Source organism: Urocitellus parryii, chromosome 1 (genome assembly GCF_045843805.1).
Source record: "Urocitellus parryii isolate mUroPar1 chromosome 1, mUroPar1.hap1, whole genome shotgun sequence".
In the NCBI taxonomy this organism is placed as follows: Eukaryota; Metazoa; Chordata; class Mammalia; order Rodentia; family Sciuridae; genus Urocitellus; species Urocitellus parryii.
In genome coordinates, this window is record NC_135531.1 from 170,796,838 (window position 1) to 170,813,250 (window position 16,413).

The following is a 16,413-nucleotide window of genomic DNA, read 5'->3' on the forward strand; positions in this document are numbered from 1 at the left end:
AGCAATCCTAGGCCGAATCTTCCCTCTCAGCACAGCAGCTTGCAGACCCAAGAAAAAATCAGGACTGAAGGAGGCAAGCATCTATGGAAGCTGCTGACAGAGGAAAAGACAGTAGCCTAGACTCCTGATAGCAGGACAGAAGGGCAAAGAGCCCACGTGGACCCCGTGCAAGCCCAGAGCAGTGGACCAGTGTCACACAGCAGGAGGCAGGCAGGATGCTCAATCTGATTCCAACCAAGTGTGGAATGTCGGGTGGCAAAGAAGGCGCATGAAACGTGGAAGAAATGTCACCTGCAAGTGAGCTGTGGAGGAGCCGGCAACCCCCTACAGGAGGCCACCTGGGCAAGAGCTGAGGGACTCCCACTGCCACTGTGGAGGAGAGAAGGTGCTCTAGTGAGAAGGGCTCCAACGTGCAGGAAGGCAGGAGAAACTTCCAGACAGGGGACAGACATGCTACCCACCTGGCCTGCTGCCTACACGTGGCCTAGGTGTGTCAGTCATCACAGAGCAGCACAGCAACATGCGACATTTTATAGTGATGATGAACATTAGGACAGCTTCCGGGAAGCTTGCCCAGCATCTACTCCAGCAGTGGTGGGAGGCAGGACGGCTCTGTGACAGAAGGACACGCAGAGCTTTTGGGCAACAAAGGGCAGGACTGGGCAGTCTGACCAGGAGAGGGGCTGTGTTGGGTGTGATGGGAGCAGCCTCCCTTGGTGCACAGAGAGGGAAAGAGGACCCGGCTGGAACTATGGCCCCTGTGTGTGCTCAGAGCCAACAGCAAAAGGAGGTTGGTGTCACAGGAAACAGAGAGAGAGGCCACATCAGAGGTGGGTTGGGTGCCACGAGTGGGTGCCCACAGGGTCCCGGTGCCCTCTAAAGAGATGCAGGGCAGACTGAGCACAGCCTGGCGTGAGGAAGGGACCCACGCTGCTCCACAGCAGGATCTCCTGGGAGGGATAAAAGGCCAACACCATGGCAGCAGGGGTCCAGAGAGGGTTGGCCCTTCCTGTTTTTCAAGAACCTTCCTTCTGCTGGTCACCAAAGCTGGTGGCCAACTTGACCCAGTGGTTGCCCACAGTGTCATGGCCCAAGGAAAATTCCTTATAAAATCACATTTGTCTTTTTCTGCCTGGCTTATCTCACTTAAAATGATGGTCCTGGGCTTGTCCATTGCCGCTGGAGGAAGGATTGGCCTCTTGCTGGGAAAGGAGCTTGCCACTGTGCACAGCCCTCAGCCTCCCAACCTCCTGCTGATGGACACAGTGGCTGTCAAGCTTGGGTGCAGCTTCAGAAGCTCCCCTGGCTGATGTCCTCCTGGGCTGTGGTCCCCTAACTGACTGCTGATCACACAGCCACTGTGTCTTAAGTTTGGGAGGAAACTCCATGCCGCTCTCCATAACACCTGTGCTAACTTCCCTGCCCACCACTGAGCAGAGGGCACCTGTCCTCCACACTCTGGCCACCTTAAGGGTTGCTTTTGTAATAGGCACTCGGACAGAGAGGGAAGAGACATGTGCTGATCCTCACATACAGAATGTAAAAGAGCTGACCTTGGAGGAGAGGGCAGGATGGCGGCCACAGTGCTGCCAGCCATGGGGGGACACTGGAAGACAGTGGACAGGAGTCATGGATGACAGCCGTGGCAGAGGGAAGGCTGAGAGATCTGCACTGGGCTGTTTAGTCATGACAGAGGAGTGGACACTAAGCACCCTCCGCACCAGGAAGAGGTCAGCAGGTGGAACTCGCATCTCCATCAGCCAGACTTCCCCACTCCACCCGCTCCCTGCTCCTCAGAGCCCCACGCAACACCTGAGCAGTACCAACGAATGTGTCCGTCAACCAGAAACTAACAGAAATATAGGATTTATTTACCCAAATTTGACCATGCTAAAGTTTGGTTTAGCTTGGTTTGGATACTGTAAGGGAGAATTCCTGTCAGGAGCGGAGGTGTACCTGCCCAGCTGAACGGCCAGGGCTTCCGTGCGGCAGGGGAGCACGAGAACTGGGACCAGGCACTGACCTTGCCCTGCCCACACTGGGTGCTCTGTGCTGCTGTGGTTTCCCTGGATTGCTGTGGGGTCATTATGTATTAAAGGAAAGTTGTGTGGAGAGTAAAGAAGTCACTTCAGCAGGCCTCCTCCTGCCAGGCCACCCGCAGCACACTGAGTCTGCACACCCTGAGGGAGGCATGCCATCTGCTTTCCAGGGCAGGAAAGCAGAGCCCCAGGCTGGGGCTCCCTGTCCCACACCCTAGGGTCCCTGTGTCAGGCTGGCCCCACTGGATCCAGATGTGGACTCTGGGCATCAGCACTGCGCTCCTCAGCCACACAGAGGTCCCACCATGCACAGCACCACCCCAGCCAGCCCAAAACCTACTGCCCCTGTTGTGGGCAGATTAGAACTCATACCCACCTGCTGCGACCAGCACTCTCTGGATGCCTGCACACGGCTGATGGACTGCTGTCCACTGATTCTCCAGCCTGTGTCACCAGGGAGTGAGCACACAGCCCCAAGATTCTGTTTCCTCTTCTTCTAACACCACGTGTGACCTTGGCCCCTCCAGCTGGTGATGCGCTTCCTAACTTTCTTGATGCACGGTGCCCACTCCTAGCGGCTGCACCTTGGTGAGGACATGCTGATCTAGAACCTGCACTTCTGAACAGAGGGCAGAGGACTGAGATCAGGGCACACGTGCAAAATGGCACAGAGGTATGTGAGCAGATCCACAGCCAGTCCTGAGAGGGAAAGGACAGTCCCAAGGGAAGAGCTCACCAGAGGGACTGGGGACAGCTCTGAGGGCAGCTCTGAGCATGTGCAGGGGAGTGTCCCCCTGTTGAGAGCCACAGCCAAGTCGGGATGGCGCCTAGTATTTTGCCAGAAGGAGTGGTTGGGAGGTGCCGCCAGTGAGCCATTGGGATGATGGTGATTAAGTTAAGGTGTGTATAATTATTGGGATGGTGACTGATTGCTGTAACTGGATGATGCTGGATTGGGGTAAGCTGTGTATTCAGTTGTGTATGTGGACCTCTGCTGTCCGGCAGTGGGGCGGCTCCTGCTGCCTCGGGTGCCCACTACTTTTGAGTTCTCACAGAGTTCCCGTTGAGTTCCCGTTGATTCTCGCGGGATTTCCGGAGAGTTCTGGAGAGTTTCCATGGGGTTCGGGCAATAAAGTAGTTCCTGGTTGAACCTACAAGTGGCTCGTGACCTCCCGGTTATTTTGTGCCCAGCCAGACTACGGCATCCCCCAGGGGAGAGAAGGCAGAGGAAAGTCTGGAGAGAAGACAGGAGCGACAGGTCTGGCCCCCCACCCCCAAGAGAGTCCTCGAACCAGGCAGGAGGAGGGCATGGAGACAGCTGAAGAACACATGGCCCCAGGCCCTGCACAGAGGGCAGTGCCAAGCAGCCCCAGGAGGTGACAGCCCACAGAGGACGAGCACAGGATGTCACCAGAGGCACACGGGTCATACACAGAGAACCAAGCCCAGGCAGGAAACGAGAGCAGACAGAGGGAAGTGACTGGTCCATGCAGGGGAGCCTTAGGACAGCGCCTGGAAGCCTCTCCTCATGAGTGCAGCAGAGCAGTTGGAGGAGCAGGAGGCTCAGAGTGCAGAGAGAAGGAAGGGACATCAAGGACACTGGTCCTGCAGGGGCAGGAGGCTCAGAGTGCAGAGAGAAGGAAGGGACATCAAGGACACTGGTCCTGCAGGGGCAGGAGGCTCAGAGTGCAGAGAGAAGGAAGGGACATCAAGGACACTGGTCCTGCAGGGGCAGGAGGCTCAGAGTGCAGAGAGAAGGAAGGGACATCAAGGACACTGGTCCTGCAGGGGCAGGAGGCTCAGAGTGCAGAGAGAAGGAAGGGACATCAAGGACACTGGTCCTGCAGGGGCAGGAGGCTCAGAGTGCAGAGAGAAGGAAGGGACATCAAGGACACTGGTCCTGCAGGGGCAGGAGGCTCAGAGTGCAGAGAGAAGGAAGGGACATCAAGGACACTGGTCCTGCAGGGGCAGGAGGCTCAGAGTGCAGAGAGAAGGAAGGGACATCAAGGACACTGGTCCTGCAGGGGCAGGAGGCTCAGAGTGCAGAGAGAAGGAAGAGGCGTCAAGGACGCTGGTCCTACAGGGGCCCCCAGGTCACAAGGCCCCAGGAACCAGACAATAGCGAAGTAGAAAGTGAGCTTGCTGTAACTAGGGAGACCCCACACACCACCAGCCACACCTCCGGGCACAGTAACTTCTGGACGTGGAGGCTTACTACTGACCACTGCCCAGCGGCTAGTGAGGAAAGGACACAGTCTTCTCAGAGGCTCTGAAGAGATGACATTCTTCTCCTCCCACAACGTAGCTGTACCTAGACATGAATACCAGGTGAAGACAGCACAGACACCAAATCAGGCCCTGCAGCACCACTGACACAGCACCTCAGCCACTGCTAGAAGCCAAGCGCAGCAGGCCCACAGCATGGACACTGAGGTCAGGCAGGCTGGCCACCAGGACACAGCGTGCTCCAGTGCACGAAGGCCAGCCAAGTTGGTGTTTGAAGAGAAGAGGAAGCAGAAGAAATTATATGAGGTTTTCTAATTTGATGCATTTGACAAAATTCAACTTTCTTTTAATGAAAAAATCACAAAAGTAGGAATAGAAACTATGTCAACTTAATAACACACACACATAAAACCCACAGCAAACCTGAAATGATAGAATAAACAGTGCCCTGAAACTTAATGACCAGCCAGCTGGGCAAAAACTTGTCTCAAAACCCAGCAAAGGCTTCAAATACACATTCTCCAAAGAAAAGGTGCAATGGCCATACTGTGAGGACCAGACGCACACGTCACAACCAGGAAAGGACAGGGGACGCAGGTGAGGTTCAGCTCCACACCTGTCAGGCAGCCAATCCACCCTGGGTCCAGCTTGTGGAGGATGTGCAGACCCAGTACCCGCGTCCACTGCGGTGGAAATGCAGCGACATGGGAGCTTGCCAGACAGCCTCTTCCCCAGATTCCTCAGGTCCCCTGACTCCCAGTTCAACATTGTCCTTGTTGACTGCACCCCAAAGTCTGAAGCAGGTCAGAGAACACCCCACACCACACATTGAGCAGGTCTGTTCACAGCAGCAAAACCTCCCGGCGACCTCTGGGTTAGCAGCAGGTAACACACCAGCAAATTCGTACATGTACTATGTGGCCTGAAGAGGTAGGACCTCGAAACCTGCACTGCAGTATGCACTTCAGGGCATTGTGTAAGGAAAATGAGCTAATCGTGAAACTAAAAATATGGCATGATCACGTTAGCTGATGCAGTCAGAGTGGTCAGAATCACATGCAAGCAATGAAGCTGGGGGCTGCCCTGGGAGTCGGGAGGGTTGCACCACATGATGGTGTGCCTGAAACCACAGGGCACACACTAGGAACAGGTAAGGCAGCAAACTTTATCTATATTTAACATAATGAAACAGTGGGGCAAAAAGGAAAGGGAGAGAGGCTTGCTGTCAATGAGCTGCAGCTGTCTCCTCCCAGTGAAGGACATAGCACCAGGCAGCTGCAGGGTAGCTGGTCATCAGCCCTCCTCCTGAGCCAGGGCCCTCCCTGACTGCTAGGGAACGACACAGCAGGCACTGTCCCCCGAGAGCCTTTCCTGGAAGAGATGTGAATGCCAAGTGCTGAAGCCCCTTCCCCTCTGGACAGCAGCAAGGCTTTGGAATGGACTGAGAGAGAAACTTAGTCATAGAAAAAAGAGTAGGAATAACAAGTGCACAGTTGAGGCCATGGGGTTCAGCATGGACCTCCACGTGAAGTCTGCCTTAGATACAGCAGGTCTCCCTCCTGCAGTGTCACCAGCAAAGGCAGAGATTGACAGAGCAGACCCACACAGGGAGGGCTTCTCCAAAAACTAACGGGACCATCCACCACCATGGTGAAGGCCTCAGAGTGTTGCCATGGAGACACTGAAATGAAAACGCCCTGCACATCTCACCTCTCTTGTCTGCAGCCAGTGGAGAGCCAGAGCCATGGGAGGAGAAAGCGTGAGCTCCCCAGAAGCACCATCCTGCTGGGCTTCTCAGGTACCAAGCTGGAGTGCCCCCTCTGCACAGAGATGTTGGTCTCCTGCATCCTGAAGCTCATAGGCAACAGCCCCACCATCTCTCTCTCCCTGCTGGAGCCCAGACTCCAGATCCCCACGTACCTCCTCCTGGACAAGCTCTCTGGGCTGGATATCTGTGTCACCTGCACCATCGTGCCACAGATGCTAGCCCACCTATGGGGGACAAGAAGACGATAACCTCCTGGGGCTACATCATGCAGTCCTACCTCTTGCATTGGACAAGCTGCAAGAAAGTGCCCTGCTGACAGTGATGGACTTTGACCTGTACATGGCAATCTGCCAGCCCCTCCACTACCCACTCAATCTGCCAACTCTGTGCTCCAAGCCACACTCAGCCTCCAGCTTCCCTTCTGTGGGCACCACACCCTAGACCACTTCTTCTGTGAGGTGCCGGCCCTGATCAAGCTGGCCTGTATGACACCAGGGCAAACGACCTGACCCTGACCTTGGGAGCCGTCCCTTTCGGCATAGTGGCTCCACTGCTTGTGCTTATCTTCTGCACCTGCATTGCTAGGGCCCAGGGCAGCACAAGGCACTGGACACCTACAGCGCCCTCCTGCTCGTCGTCCTCATACACTTTGGGCCAGGCATCCTCATATACCTACAGCCACCTGCCAACAGCACTCAGGCCAAGTTTATGTCCCTTTTCTACTGTGTGGTCCCCCACTGCCCAACCCCCTGCTCTACACCCTGAGAACAAGGATGTGATGGCAGTCTGGAGGGGGTTGCATCCCAGGGCTGGCTCAGGTCCTAAGGAGTGGTGGTCTCTGCCTGTCTCCTGGAACAATGGCTCAAACACACCAAGGAACTGACCAGGTGAGTCTCTGTGAACACAGAGGAAGGGTTCCCTTCCCCCTCATCAACCACCCAGTGACGAAAGGACTCTTTATACTCAAAAATCTCTAAGCACCATTGTGCCCACCTTGGCGCTTCACCAACGAGTCTGTCCATAGCCAGAAGGACCAGCATCATCTACACCCCTATGGAGTGGAAAGTGCCACCTTGGAACCCTTTCCCACAACCACTCCCCTTGCCCAGGTGCCTTCCAAAAAAGTTTGCTGACACCTCAAACATGAACCATTTATGGTGAAAACTTTCAAAGTCCTTTCTTTGAAATATACATCCCACATCATCATAACACACGATGCTACCATCCACAGCCACCAACTGTATAACAGCACCAAAGAGCTCCCTGCTCCTGCCTACCAGTGATGATCCACCTTTCCCCATCCATTGCTCCATCCCTCCAACTCTGCTCATCCTCTGATCACAAACCACATTCCACTCACATCTCCTGTTCAGATTCCACACGAGTGAGATCTGTGGTACTTGTCTTTCTGTTCCTGGCTTATTTTACTTAACATATTAAAGATGCATGGCTTTCAAAAGTCCACATATTATTCAGTATTCATGACACATTTTTAAAAAATGAGCAGTACACATTATTCACTGCTATAGTTTTGATGTGAGGTATCCCTCCAAAAGCTTAAATGTGAAAAAAAAATGCAAGAATATTCACAGGTGAAATGATTATCTTATGGGAGGTGTAACTTCACTAGTAGGTTGATCTACTTGAATGGATTAACTGGTGGTACCTGTAGGCAGGAAACCTCTCCTGTCTCTCAGCATCTCATGAGCTTCCTTTCCTAACAGACTTCTTCATCCCACACTTTACCAAACCTTGGCTTCATTAATGCCCTCACCATCAATCTTTGGTCACTTAGGGGACATCATCCTTTCAACCTCACCATGAAAAAAGTCACTTTGTGTTCCTCAATGAATGTGTGAGGAATATCCAGCACTTCTTTATAATTCTTGCCTGCATAGGATCATCACCTGCCTCTGCCTACTTTGTCTGTTTTACTGGCAATTTTAAAGATCAGAGCCAGCCAGCCCCTTGCACGTGGATTAATATGAATCCTGCATGCCCACGACCCCTGGGGCACAGATCTGACTGAAAGGCCGGTGCTCATGGTGCCCTGCAGGTGTGCTGCAGATATGGCCTGTGCAGGGGGGCGGTGGGGACCCCTCTTTTGGTAGACGCCCACTTTTGATCCCTTCTAACAACCTCGAAGCAAGGAGTTTCCTTCTGCCTCTTTAGTCTCCACCATAATGTCCTTTGAGAGTAGATCTTGTCCCCCACTAGACACAGCCTCTCTTCTGGCAGCACCCTCCTCTTGCCACAGGCCTGAGCAGGATGGTGTCTTTGTGCAGAGTTGGTTTAGTATTAGGAACAGAAAATTCTAGAGCAAGGCTTCCAACAGTCTTCTGTGAAATGCTGGCTTTCAGGTGTGGGTTTGGGGCTGCAAGGTGAGGTGGGAGATACATATGTGCACCAGATCAGCTCTGAACCGAGGGATTGTGTGCAGCGATGGGCACTCGGGGACCAAGGGTGTAGACTGCAAGGCTGCACTTTCCGGTGTCACGGGCAGGTATCTGTGTAGACTGTGTAGATGACCTGATCTCTGATAGACACATGGCACATACACATGTCAAACTGAGGGTCACTGCAGGCCACCTTGGCATCAGATGGTTCCTGAGGGACATCTCACAGCAGCCCTGTCCTCACGCTTACTTCCCAGGGCTTCCCCAGATGCTCAACGAGCTCTCCCTTCAGCATATTTAGCCAGACTTCATGCACCTTCAACCCTAGTAGGGACAGCTCTGCAGCTGTCACCATGTAGGTCCCTGGGCTCCCAGGCAGGAACGTCTCAGCACAGCAGCAGGTGGAGGCTGAAGCCCACCTTCCACAGCAAAGCTGAATGAGGCCCTGCAGCCTCCACAGACACTCCTCACACAGCCCTCGGGCATCTCAGAATGAGTAGGACAGGACTGAAGCTGTCCGGCCTTGACCCTGAACATTGCGAAAATGTCATCTGGAAGAAGGAGGGACATGGGCACATCTCCTGGCCACTGTGCCCCGAGTGTCTAGAATGTCCCCCAAAGCCAGACGGGAAGACAAAAGGCTGAAGAGGCAATAGCAGGCAGGGATCCTCTCCAGATAGAACCAGAACACTGTACCCCAACAGGGCCACACCAATGCCATCACCAGAGATGGGACTCCAGGGGCCCGGGGTGCAGCTCAGGGCCAGAAGACTATGGGGTGCCTAGTGTCACTGAAACAGCAAAAAGCATGCAGAGTCCTCACCCAAAATGATGAGCATGTGAGGACACACTTGCCGATGAGCTGGATTTGGTCACCCCACAAGGTACATGTACTTCAAAACATGAGCTGTACATAATAAATTCACATGATTTTATCAGTCTGTTGAAACACCTGAAGACACTCCTGCTCACACCCAGCAGGACCTGCCATCCACACGAGAAGAGTTGAAGCACACGGGACAGGTAGAGGAGAGCTGTGCTCCCTCAGGGCAGGGCCATCAGGGCTCCCAAAAAGAGCAGCGCTCCGAGTGTGGTGAGCAGTCGTCCTTACAGTGCACACTGACAGGAACACCCAAGGATACCCTCCGCCTGGCTCCCCGCAGACCCTCCACACAGCCAGCCAGGGAAGAGCCCAGGCATCCTCCACGGGTGCGCAGATGTGGACCTGGCGGTAAGGCCAACACAAGGACACACAGGGGACCCTCGGCCCTCAAGAGGGACGCCATTCTGTTGTTCGAACAGCCTGGGTGGCTTGTAGGGCCTGTGCTGAGCAATCAGCCAGACAGGAAGAAAAGCACTGAGGGATATCACTCATGGGACCTGAAGAAAAGGAGAGCCAGGCAGCAGCCACCAGGCCAGGCCCTGAGGAAGTGAGGAGGGACAGGGGAAAGGGCACGGGTGCAGGTGCCCAGGAGGAGCCACACCAGGGCCAGGGCTCTCCACGGGGCTATGCGCAGGGCGGGTGGCAGTGACTTCAGCGCTCTTACCACGGGACAGCGAGTGGCTGAGACAATGGACATGCAGCTTGTTCTGCAGTGCCAACCATTGTACCACAAACACAAAATACAGCATCGCGTTGTGACTCAAATACACATAATAAAATTTATCCTAAAATGGAATAAGCCTTCCTAAAGCCCTTCCCTTCACTGTGTTGAGCTAGAATGTTTTAATTTCATGCCCTATTGAACTTGAACCTTTTCTCCCCTTGTAACCAGTGAAACGGGTAGCTGGGACTGTGTACAGTGATCAGAAGAGAAATCTCCACATGTACCTGTGGCAGTCACTGTTCTAAGAGCTTGGCCAATACCCTTGCGTCTCACCCTTGTAACAGATTCTGGAGGGCCGTCCCAGTACTTCTCATATCTGCAGATGACACAGTGAGACACAGAGAAGGGGGGTAACCTTCCCAAAGACACACAGAGAGTGGTTAACTCTGCTTTGGCCACTAGGGTCTCAGGCTCCACAGGGCCACCGCTGCTGGCTGCACTCTGACTTCGCAGTCTCCCTCCCAACCCTGAAGAGTCAAAACCCACTGCTCACCACCAGCTGCTCTTCCAAGAACCCAGCCCAACACAGGGCCTTGACTGGCAGCCAGTCCTTGACACCAATCAACAGACCTCAGGGACAGCCTCGTGCCAGGGGAGAAGTGGCACCACTGGCTGGCTGGGGACAAGGAACCCAGCCTCCCTCAAGGGCGGAGATGGCAAGATAAACGTGACTGAGGCACGCTCATGCAGCAGGGACCTGCACTTTGCCCCTGGATGCCACATCCTCAGGAGTAACCTGGGAGCAAGGCTGGGCCACCTCGAGCCCACACCCGCCTGCTGCCTAGGAGATTGCAGAAGGCCCCACGCCTTCCAGCAAGCCTGCTGAGGGGGAACAGGTGCTGCTGAGGCTGAATCCCCTCTCCACTTGGACCGAGGGCCAGGTCAGGTGAGAGCAAGGTCCAGGACCTCCTCAGGGCATAGGCTGGATTGTCCTGAATGTGTAGGGCATTTCCAGTGACCATGGTCCTGCACCCCCCCACACTGAGACCCCTTGGGCTGCAATAGAGCCTGCATCCTCGACCTTGTCCTCTATAGATGCCAGGGAACCCAGGGTACATGGCTGGCCCTCAGCTCAGACACACTGCCCTGCACAATGCACTACAGGCTGGCAGGGTGACAGCATGGACACTGGTCTCTGCTGGATGCCACTAGGTCCCGGGCCAGAGGGCAGGAAGACAGTGAAGTATGGTCATGTACCAGGCAGCTGATTCAGCTCTGTGGACACCACTTGGATCGGGGGAGGCCACCAAAGCACATGGGGACCTGAGCCCTCCCCACAGCTTCATCCTGCTCCACCAGTGCCCTCACAAGGAAGGGGGACAGAGCAAGGAAGCCAGGGCGTCCCCAGAGAACCAGCTATAGGTTGGATCTCACGGCAAACCCAAGCGGCCCAGGGGCACAGTGAGGGAGCTGGGCTGGTCCCTGACTCAGTGAGGGTAGCAGGAGCCTCCTGTGATGTCCCCGTCCCACAGGACCAGGGCTCACCACAGCAGTGCTGACGGGTCTGCACAGAGGACTGCATAACAGCAGTGGGGACTGGCACACCACTGCAAGCCACCCGACACCTCTGGGGGAGGTTGACAGGAGCCACACACTAACAGGGAACTGGCTGGAGCTGGGAGCCAGGTTGGAAGTGGGATGACCCAGTCCACGGTGTCAGGAAGGCATGTGGAGGACACGGAAATGAGAGCTGGAGACACGGGTCGGGGAGGACTCGCCCTAGCAGGACTGAGTCAGGCTGGGAGACGGCCTTTAGAGCAGCAAGAGAGGCTGTACCTTGGCGGGATCTGTGTTTGTTCAGAGAGAAGACAGAGAAGGCCAATGGGGTCAGAGGCTCCTCCTGCAGAGCTCCAAGTCAAAAAAGACAGATAGCCAGGCATTCCATGCAGGACACAAAGGGCCAGGGCTGGACAGTGTCATGCTGTGAGGTTGAGAAACTGTGGGGGTGGTGTGCACGTGTGCCCAAATAGGGAACATGTGAGTGCAGGCACCTAGGCCTTGTGTCTGTGCACCCAGGTGTGGTATGAATGCATGTGCCCATCCAGCTTGTGTCTCTCTGTGTGCACCCAGGAGAGATGTGAGTGTGTGTGTGTGTGTTTGTGTGTGTGCGCACATGCCCAGTTAGGATATGCATGTGTCTGTCAGCTCAGATAAGGTGTGTGTGTATGTGTGTGTGTGTGTGTGTGTGTGTGCCTAGGTAGGATATCTCTGTGTGTGTACACACACGTGCCCAGATATGGTGTGTGTTTGTATATATGTGTGTGTATGTGTGTGTGCACCCAGGTCAGGGTGTCTCTTTGTGTGTGTACACATGTGCCCACGTAGGATGTGTGTGTGTGCACACCCAGGTAAGGTGTCTCTGTGTGTGTGCACATGTGTGCCCAGGTAGAGTGTGTGTGTGAGCACGCGTGCATGCCCAGGAAGGGGTGTGTCTGTGTGTGTGCACACACCTGCCCAGGTAGGGGGCGTGTGTGTATGTATGTATGTGTGTGTGTGTCCAGGTAGGTGTGTGTCTGTGTGTGTACACACCTGCCCAGGTATAGTGTGTGTTTGTGTGCCCAGGAAGGGGTGCCTTTGTGTGTACACACGTGTGCCCAGGTAGGTTGTGTGTGTGTGTGTGTGCACGCCCAGGTAGTGGTGTCTCTCTGTGTGTGCACAAGTGTGCCCAGGTAGGGTGTGTGTGCTGTGAGTGTGTGCACACCCCAGGAAGGGGTGGGGGCTACGCTGAACCTCCTTTGTTAAAGTCATGCCAACCAAAAGCACAAGGTACATCATCTCAGCCATTTAGAATGGCTATGATCATAAAGGGAAGAAGTTTCTGCTGGGGAGGAATTAGAGAAGAACCACCTTCCACCCTGTAGGTGGGGCATAAATTTGTGTGGCCACGGTGGGGAACAGCCAGGTCCCTCAAAGAACTGAAAGAGATCTACCTTGGTCCAGCACAGCCCTGGGTGTGTGCCCAAAGGCAAAGGCTCTTATGCAGGGGGTATCCGCACGTCTGTACTGTTCACTGTGCACAACTCCCTACAGCCAGGAGCCCAGGTGCCCATCAGCGAGGAATGAAGGAAACGCAAGAGGGTGTCCTTCAGCCACAAAGAATGAAATCCTGTTCAAACATGTACAGCCAGAGCAGTGAGAAGCTGTGCTCCATTTGTGTACAATGTGTCAAATGCATGCTACTGTCAGGAATGACTAATTAGAACAAATTTTAAAGACTTAAAAACAAGAAAAAAACATCAAATTCTTGTTCATAGTAAAATGGGTGGAACTGGAGGGTGCTGTTAGGTGAAACCAGTCAGTCACAGAAGACTGACAATGTCCTCTCCCTGAGGCTGAAGAGTGGGCCTGAACAGAACACCCATTACTAAGGGTGGGAAGGAAGTGGAGAGTGTGGGAAAAGGGTGCTGAATGTCACCCCTGTCACTATGCATGGGCTTTCCCACTCAGGGCCTCTGGTGTCCAACTCCTATCCTCTCCCAAGCACTGTGCCTTCAAGTTCATGATGGGCTTGCTATTGCTCCATGCTGAGAGTGGAAAGAAGCCAAACCCTCTATGTAGGTCATTAGGGAGGATTAATTTTCAGTTAAGGAAAGGAAAGCTAGCGTATGACATTTCCATGATGGGAGAGTGGTACCCTCATCATGTACCACTCATCAATGATAATAAACACATGAAAATCCCTTCCCGGTTTGGTTGCCCCCAACAGGCCAGGCCACATGCCAAGAAAGGGGCTGCCTCTGGCCAGAGCTGCCCAACCAGGGAGGACCCAGTAGGCCCACACCCACCGGGAACACAGAGGCCCATTTGAGGCACAGCTTCTCTCTCTGAGCCAGAAATTGCAGCACTGGAGCAGGCTGAGGAGGAAATGTGGAGTGCAGGGGAAGCCATTCTGATTCGCTCTAGCACAGTTTCCAAGGATGGAAGGAAAGACGCACCTTGGAGCTCCAAGTGAGAAACAGAGAACAAGGCCTCTTGGAAGGAGATCAGTCCTGGGGAAGCACCTGCCCTGGACTGGCCAGGCACTGGCCCTACAGTGGCCTGGTGCAAAGACACAGCAGGCACCAAACACAGCAGCCACAGCAGGAGGCCAGACCCTGGAGGGCAAAGCAGGGACTGGGCAAGGAGGGCAACACTGAGAAGGGGAAGCTCTACCTATGGACAGAAGACCGAGGGAAAGGTAGAAATGCAGCCAGTCGAGACTTCTCAGATTTTCTTTATTGTACCGTTTTTACAAGAGACTTTACATAGAGAATTGAACCCAACACAGAGGTCGTTTTCTTTCCCAGTGTCTTGATTGTTCCTGTGAGCATGCCGGATGGAACCGGGGGCTCACACAGACTAAGCCCTTGTGCTAACCCTGAGCTGTACCCCTTTACTCCCCCAAGTTTTTACCCTGTCCATGGTGACTTCAGAAAAGCCACTCTGCCGTCATAGAAATGACATACGCTAGCTTTCTTTTCCATAACTGAAAATTAATCCTCCCTAAATTACCTACATAGAGGGTTTGACTTCTTTCCACTCTCAGCATGGAGCAATAGAAAGCCCATCATGAACTGGAAGGCACAGTGCTTGGGAGAGGATAGGAGTTGGACACCAGAGGCCCTGAGTGGGAAAGCCCATGCATAGCACAGGGCAGCCCAGGTGCCCCCAAACAGCAAGGTCATCCAGAAGCCTCACTGCTTCCTTCCTGAGAGAGGACAGTAGACTGGCAAAGAAGTCACAGGTGGACTGTGAACTTGGAGGCAGGCTGATCTTGCACTGAACACCTCCAGAGATGGTCTTCACAGGTTCCTGTGCTCAACACTCTGTGCTTGGGGGCCTCTCATGGGTCATAACAGACCTGGAGCTGAAGTGACAGGTCTCAGCTGCTCCACTCCAAGTATCCATGCAGTCTGGCACTGCCAAAGCCAGTGATCTGTGGGAGGGGAGAGTGCTGTGCCCCAGAGAGGCATGGGCACCTCCTGTAGCCAGAGTTGAGCCCCCAGAGCCCCCAGCTGCTTATGAAGCCCGTCTTGCTTTATCACCTTCCTCCTCTCTCCCACCACCACCTCCAAAGACAAAGTGATAAAGCCTGAGAGTGGACAATTCCCCTGAGTGTAACTGCAAATAAATGAAGCAGTCCAACTCAAATAAACCTGTCATGTGTGCGTCCACTCACCCCAGTCCCTTGGCCACCTGAAGCTCTACTCCCCATCTTAGCAGATGCAGACACTGACGTTGGAAACACGCGGGGGCGTGGGTAAGGTCACAGAGAAGGAGGGGAAGTGAAGACACAGGTGCAGTTGTCTGACTCCCCCAGTCCCAGTGTCTGCAGTGGTCAGAAAGGTCAGACAGGTATACAAAGATGATTGCCTTCTGACAGGACTCATTCATTCCCACTCTCTTGACTCATCACAGGTGCCACAAGATGCCTCACCATGAGAAGTGACAACCAGAGCTTCCTGTGGGATCCTCCAAAGGACTTCATCCTTCTGGGCGTCTCTGACAGACCATGGCTAGAACTTCCTCTCTTCGTGGTCCTCCTGGTATCCTACATTCTGGCCATGCTGGGAAACATTTCCATCATCCTGGTGTCTCGGCTAGATGCCCAGCTGCAGAGCCCCATGTACATCTTCCTCAGCCACCTGTCCTTCCTGGACCTGTGCTTCACGACCACCACGGTCCCCCAGATGCTGGCCAACATGGGCAGCTCCAGGAAGACCATCAGCTACGGTGGCTGCACCATGCAGTATGCCATGTTCCACTGGCTGGGGTGCACTGAGTGCATTGTCCTGGCTGCCATGGCCCTGGACCGTTACGTGGCCATCTGTGAGCCCCTGCGGTATGCCATTATCATGCACCGCCCTCTCTGCCAGCAGCTTGTGGCAGTGGCCTGGCTCAGTGGCTTTGGCAACTCTCTCGTTCAAGTGGTCCTGACAGTCCAGCTGCCCTTCTGTGGGCAGCAGGTGCTGAACAACTTCATCTGCGAGGTGCCAGCTATAATCAAGCTGTCCTGTGCGGCGGATACCGCAGTGAATGACACCACACTGGCCATTCTGGTGGCCTTCTTTGTGCTGGTCCCCCTGGCTCTCATCCTCCTCTCCTATGGCTTCATTGCCCAGGCTGTGCTCAGGATCCAGTCCTCCAAGGGACGGCACAAGGCCTTTGGGACCTGTTCCTCCCACCTGATGGTGGTCTCCCTCTTCTACCTGCCTGCCATCTACATGTATCTACAGCCCCCCTCCAGCTACTCCCAAGAGCAGGGCAAGTTCATCTCCCTCTTCTACTCCATAATCACACCCACCCTCAATCCCTTCATCTACACCCTGAGGAATAAGGACGTGAAGGGAGCTCTCAGGAGACTCCTGGCCAGGGCCTGGAAGCCCTGCAGAAGATGA

General features: G+C 54.3%; 1 protein-coding gene and 1 pseudogene across 1 annotated transcript; both read left to right on the top strand.

Moving 5' to 3' along the window:
• The first annotated feature begins 5,912 nt into the window (after positions 1-5,912).
• LOC144249808 (olfactory receptor 2B11-like) lies at positions 5,913-6,798 on the top strand (annotated as a pseudogene).
• An 8,655-nt stretch (positions 6,799-15,453) lies between these two features.
• Positions 15,454-16,413, top strand: LOC144249828 (olfactory receptor 2B11-like). The gene has a single exon (XM_077792042.1). The coding sequence runs from the start codon at positions 15,454-15,456 to the stop codon at positions 16,411-16,413; it is 960 nt and encodes a 319-aa protein (XP_077648168.1).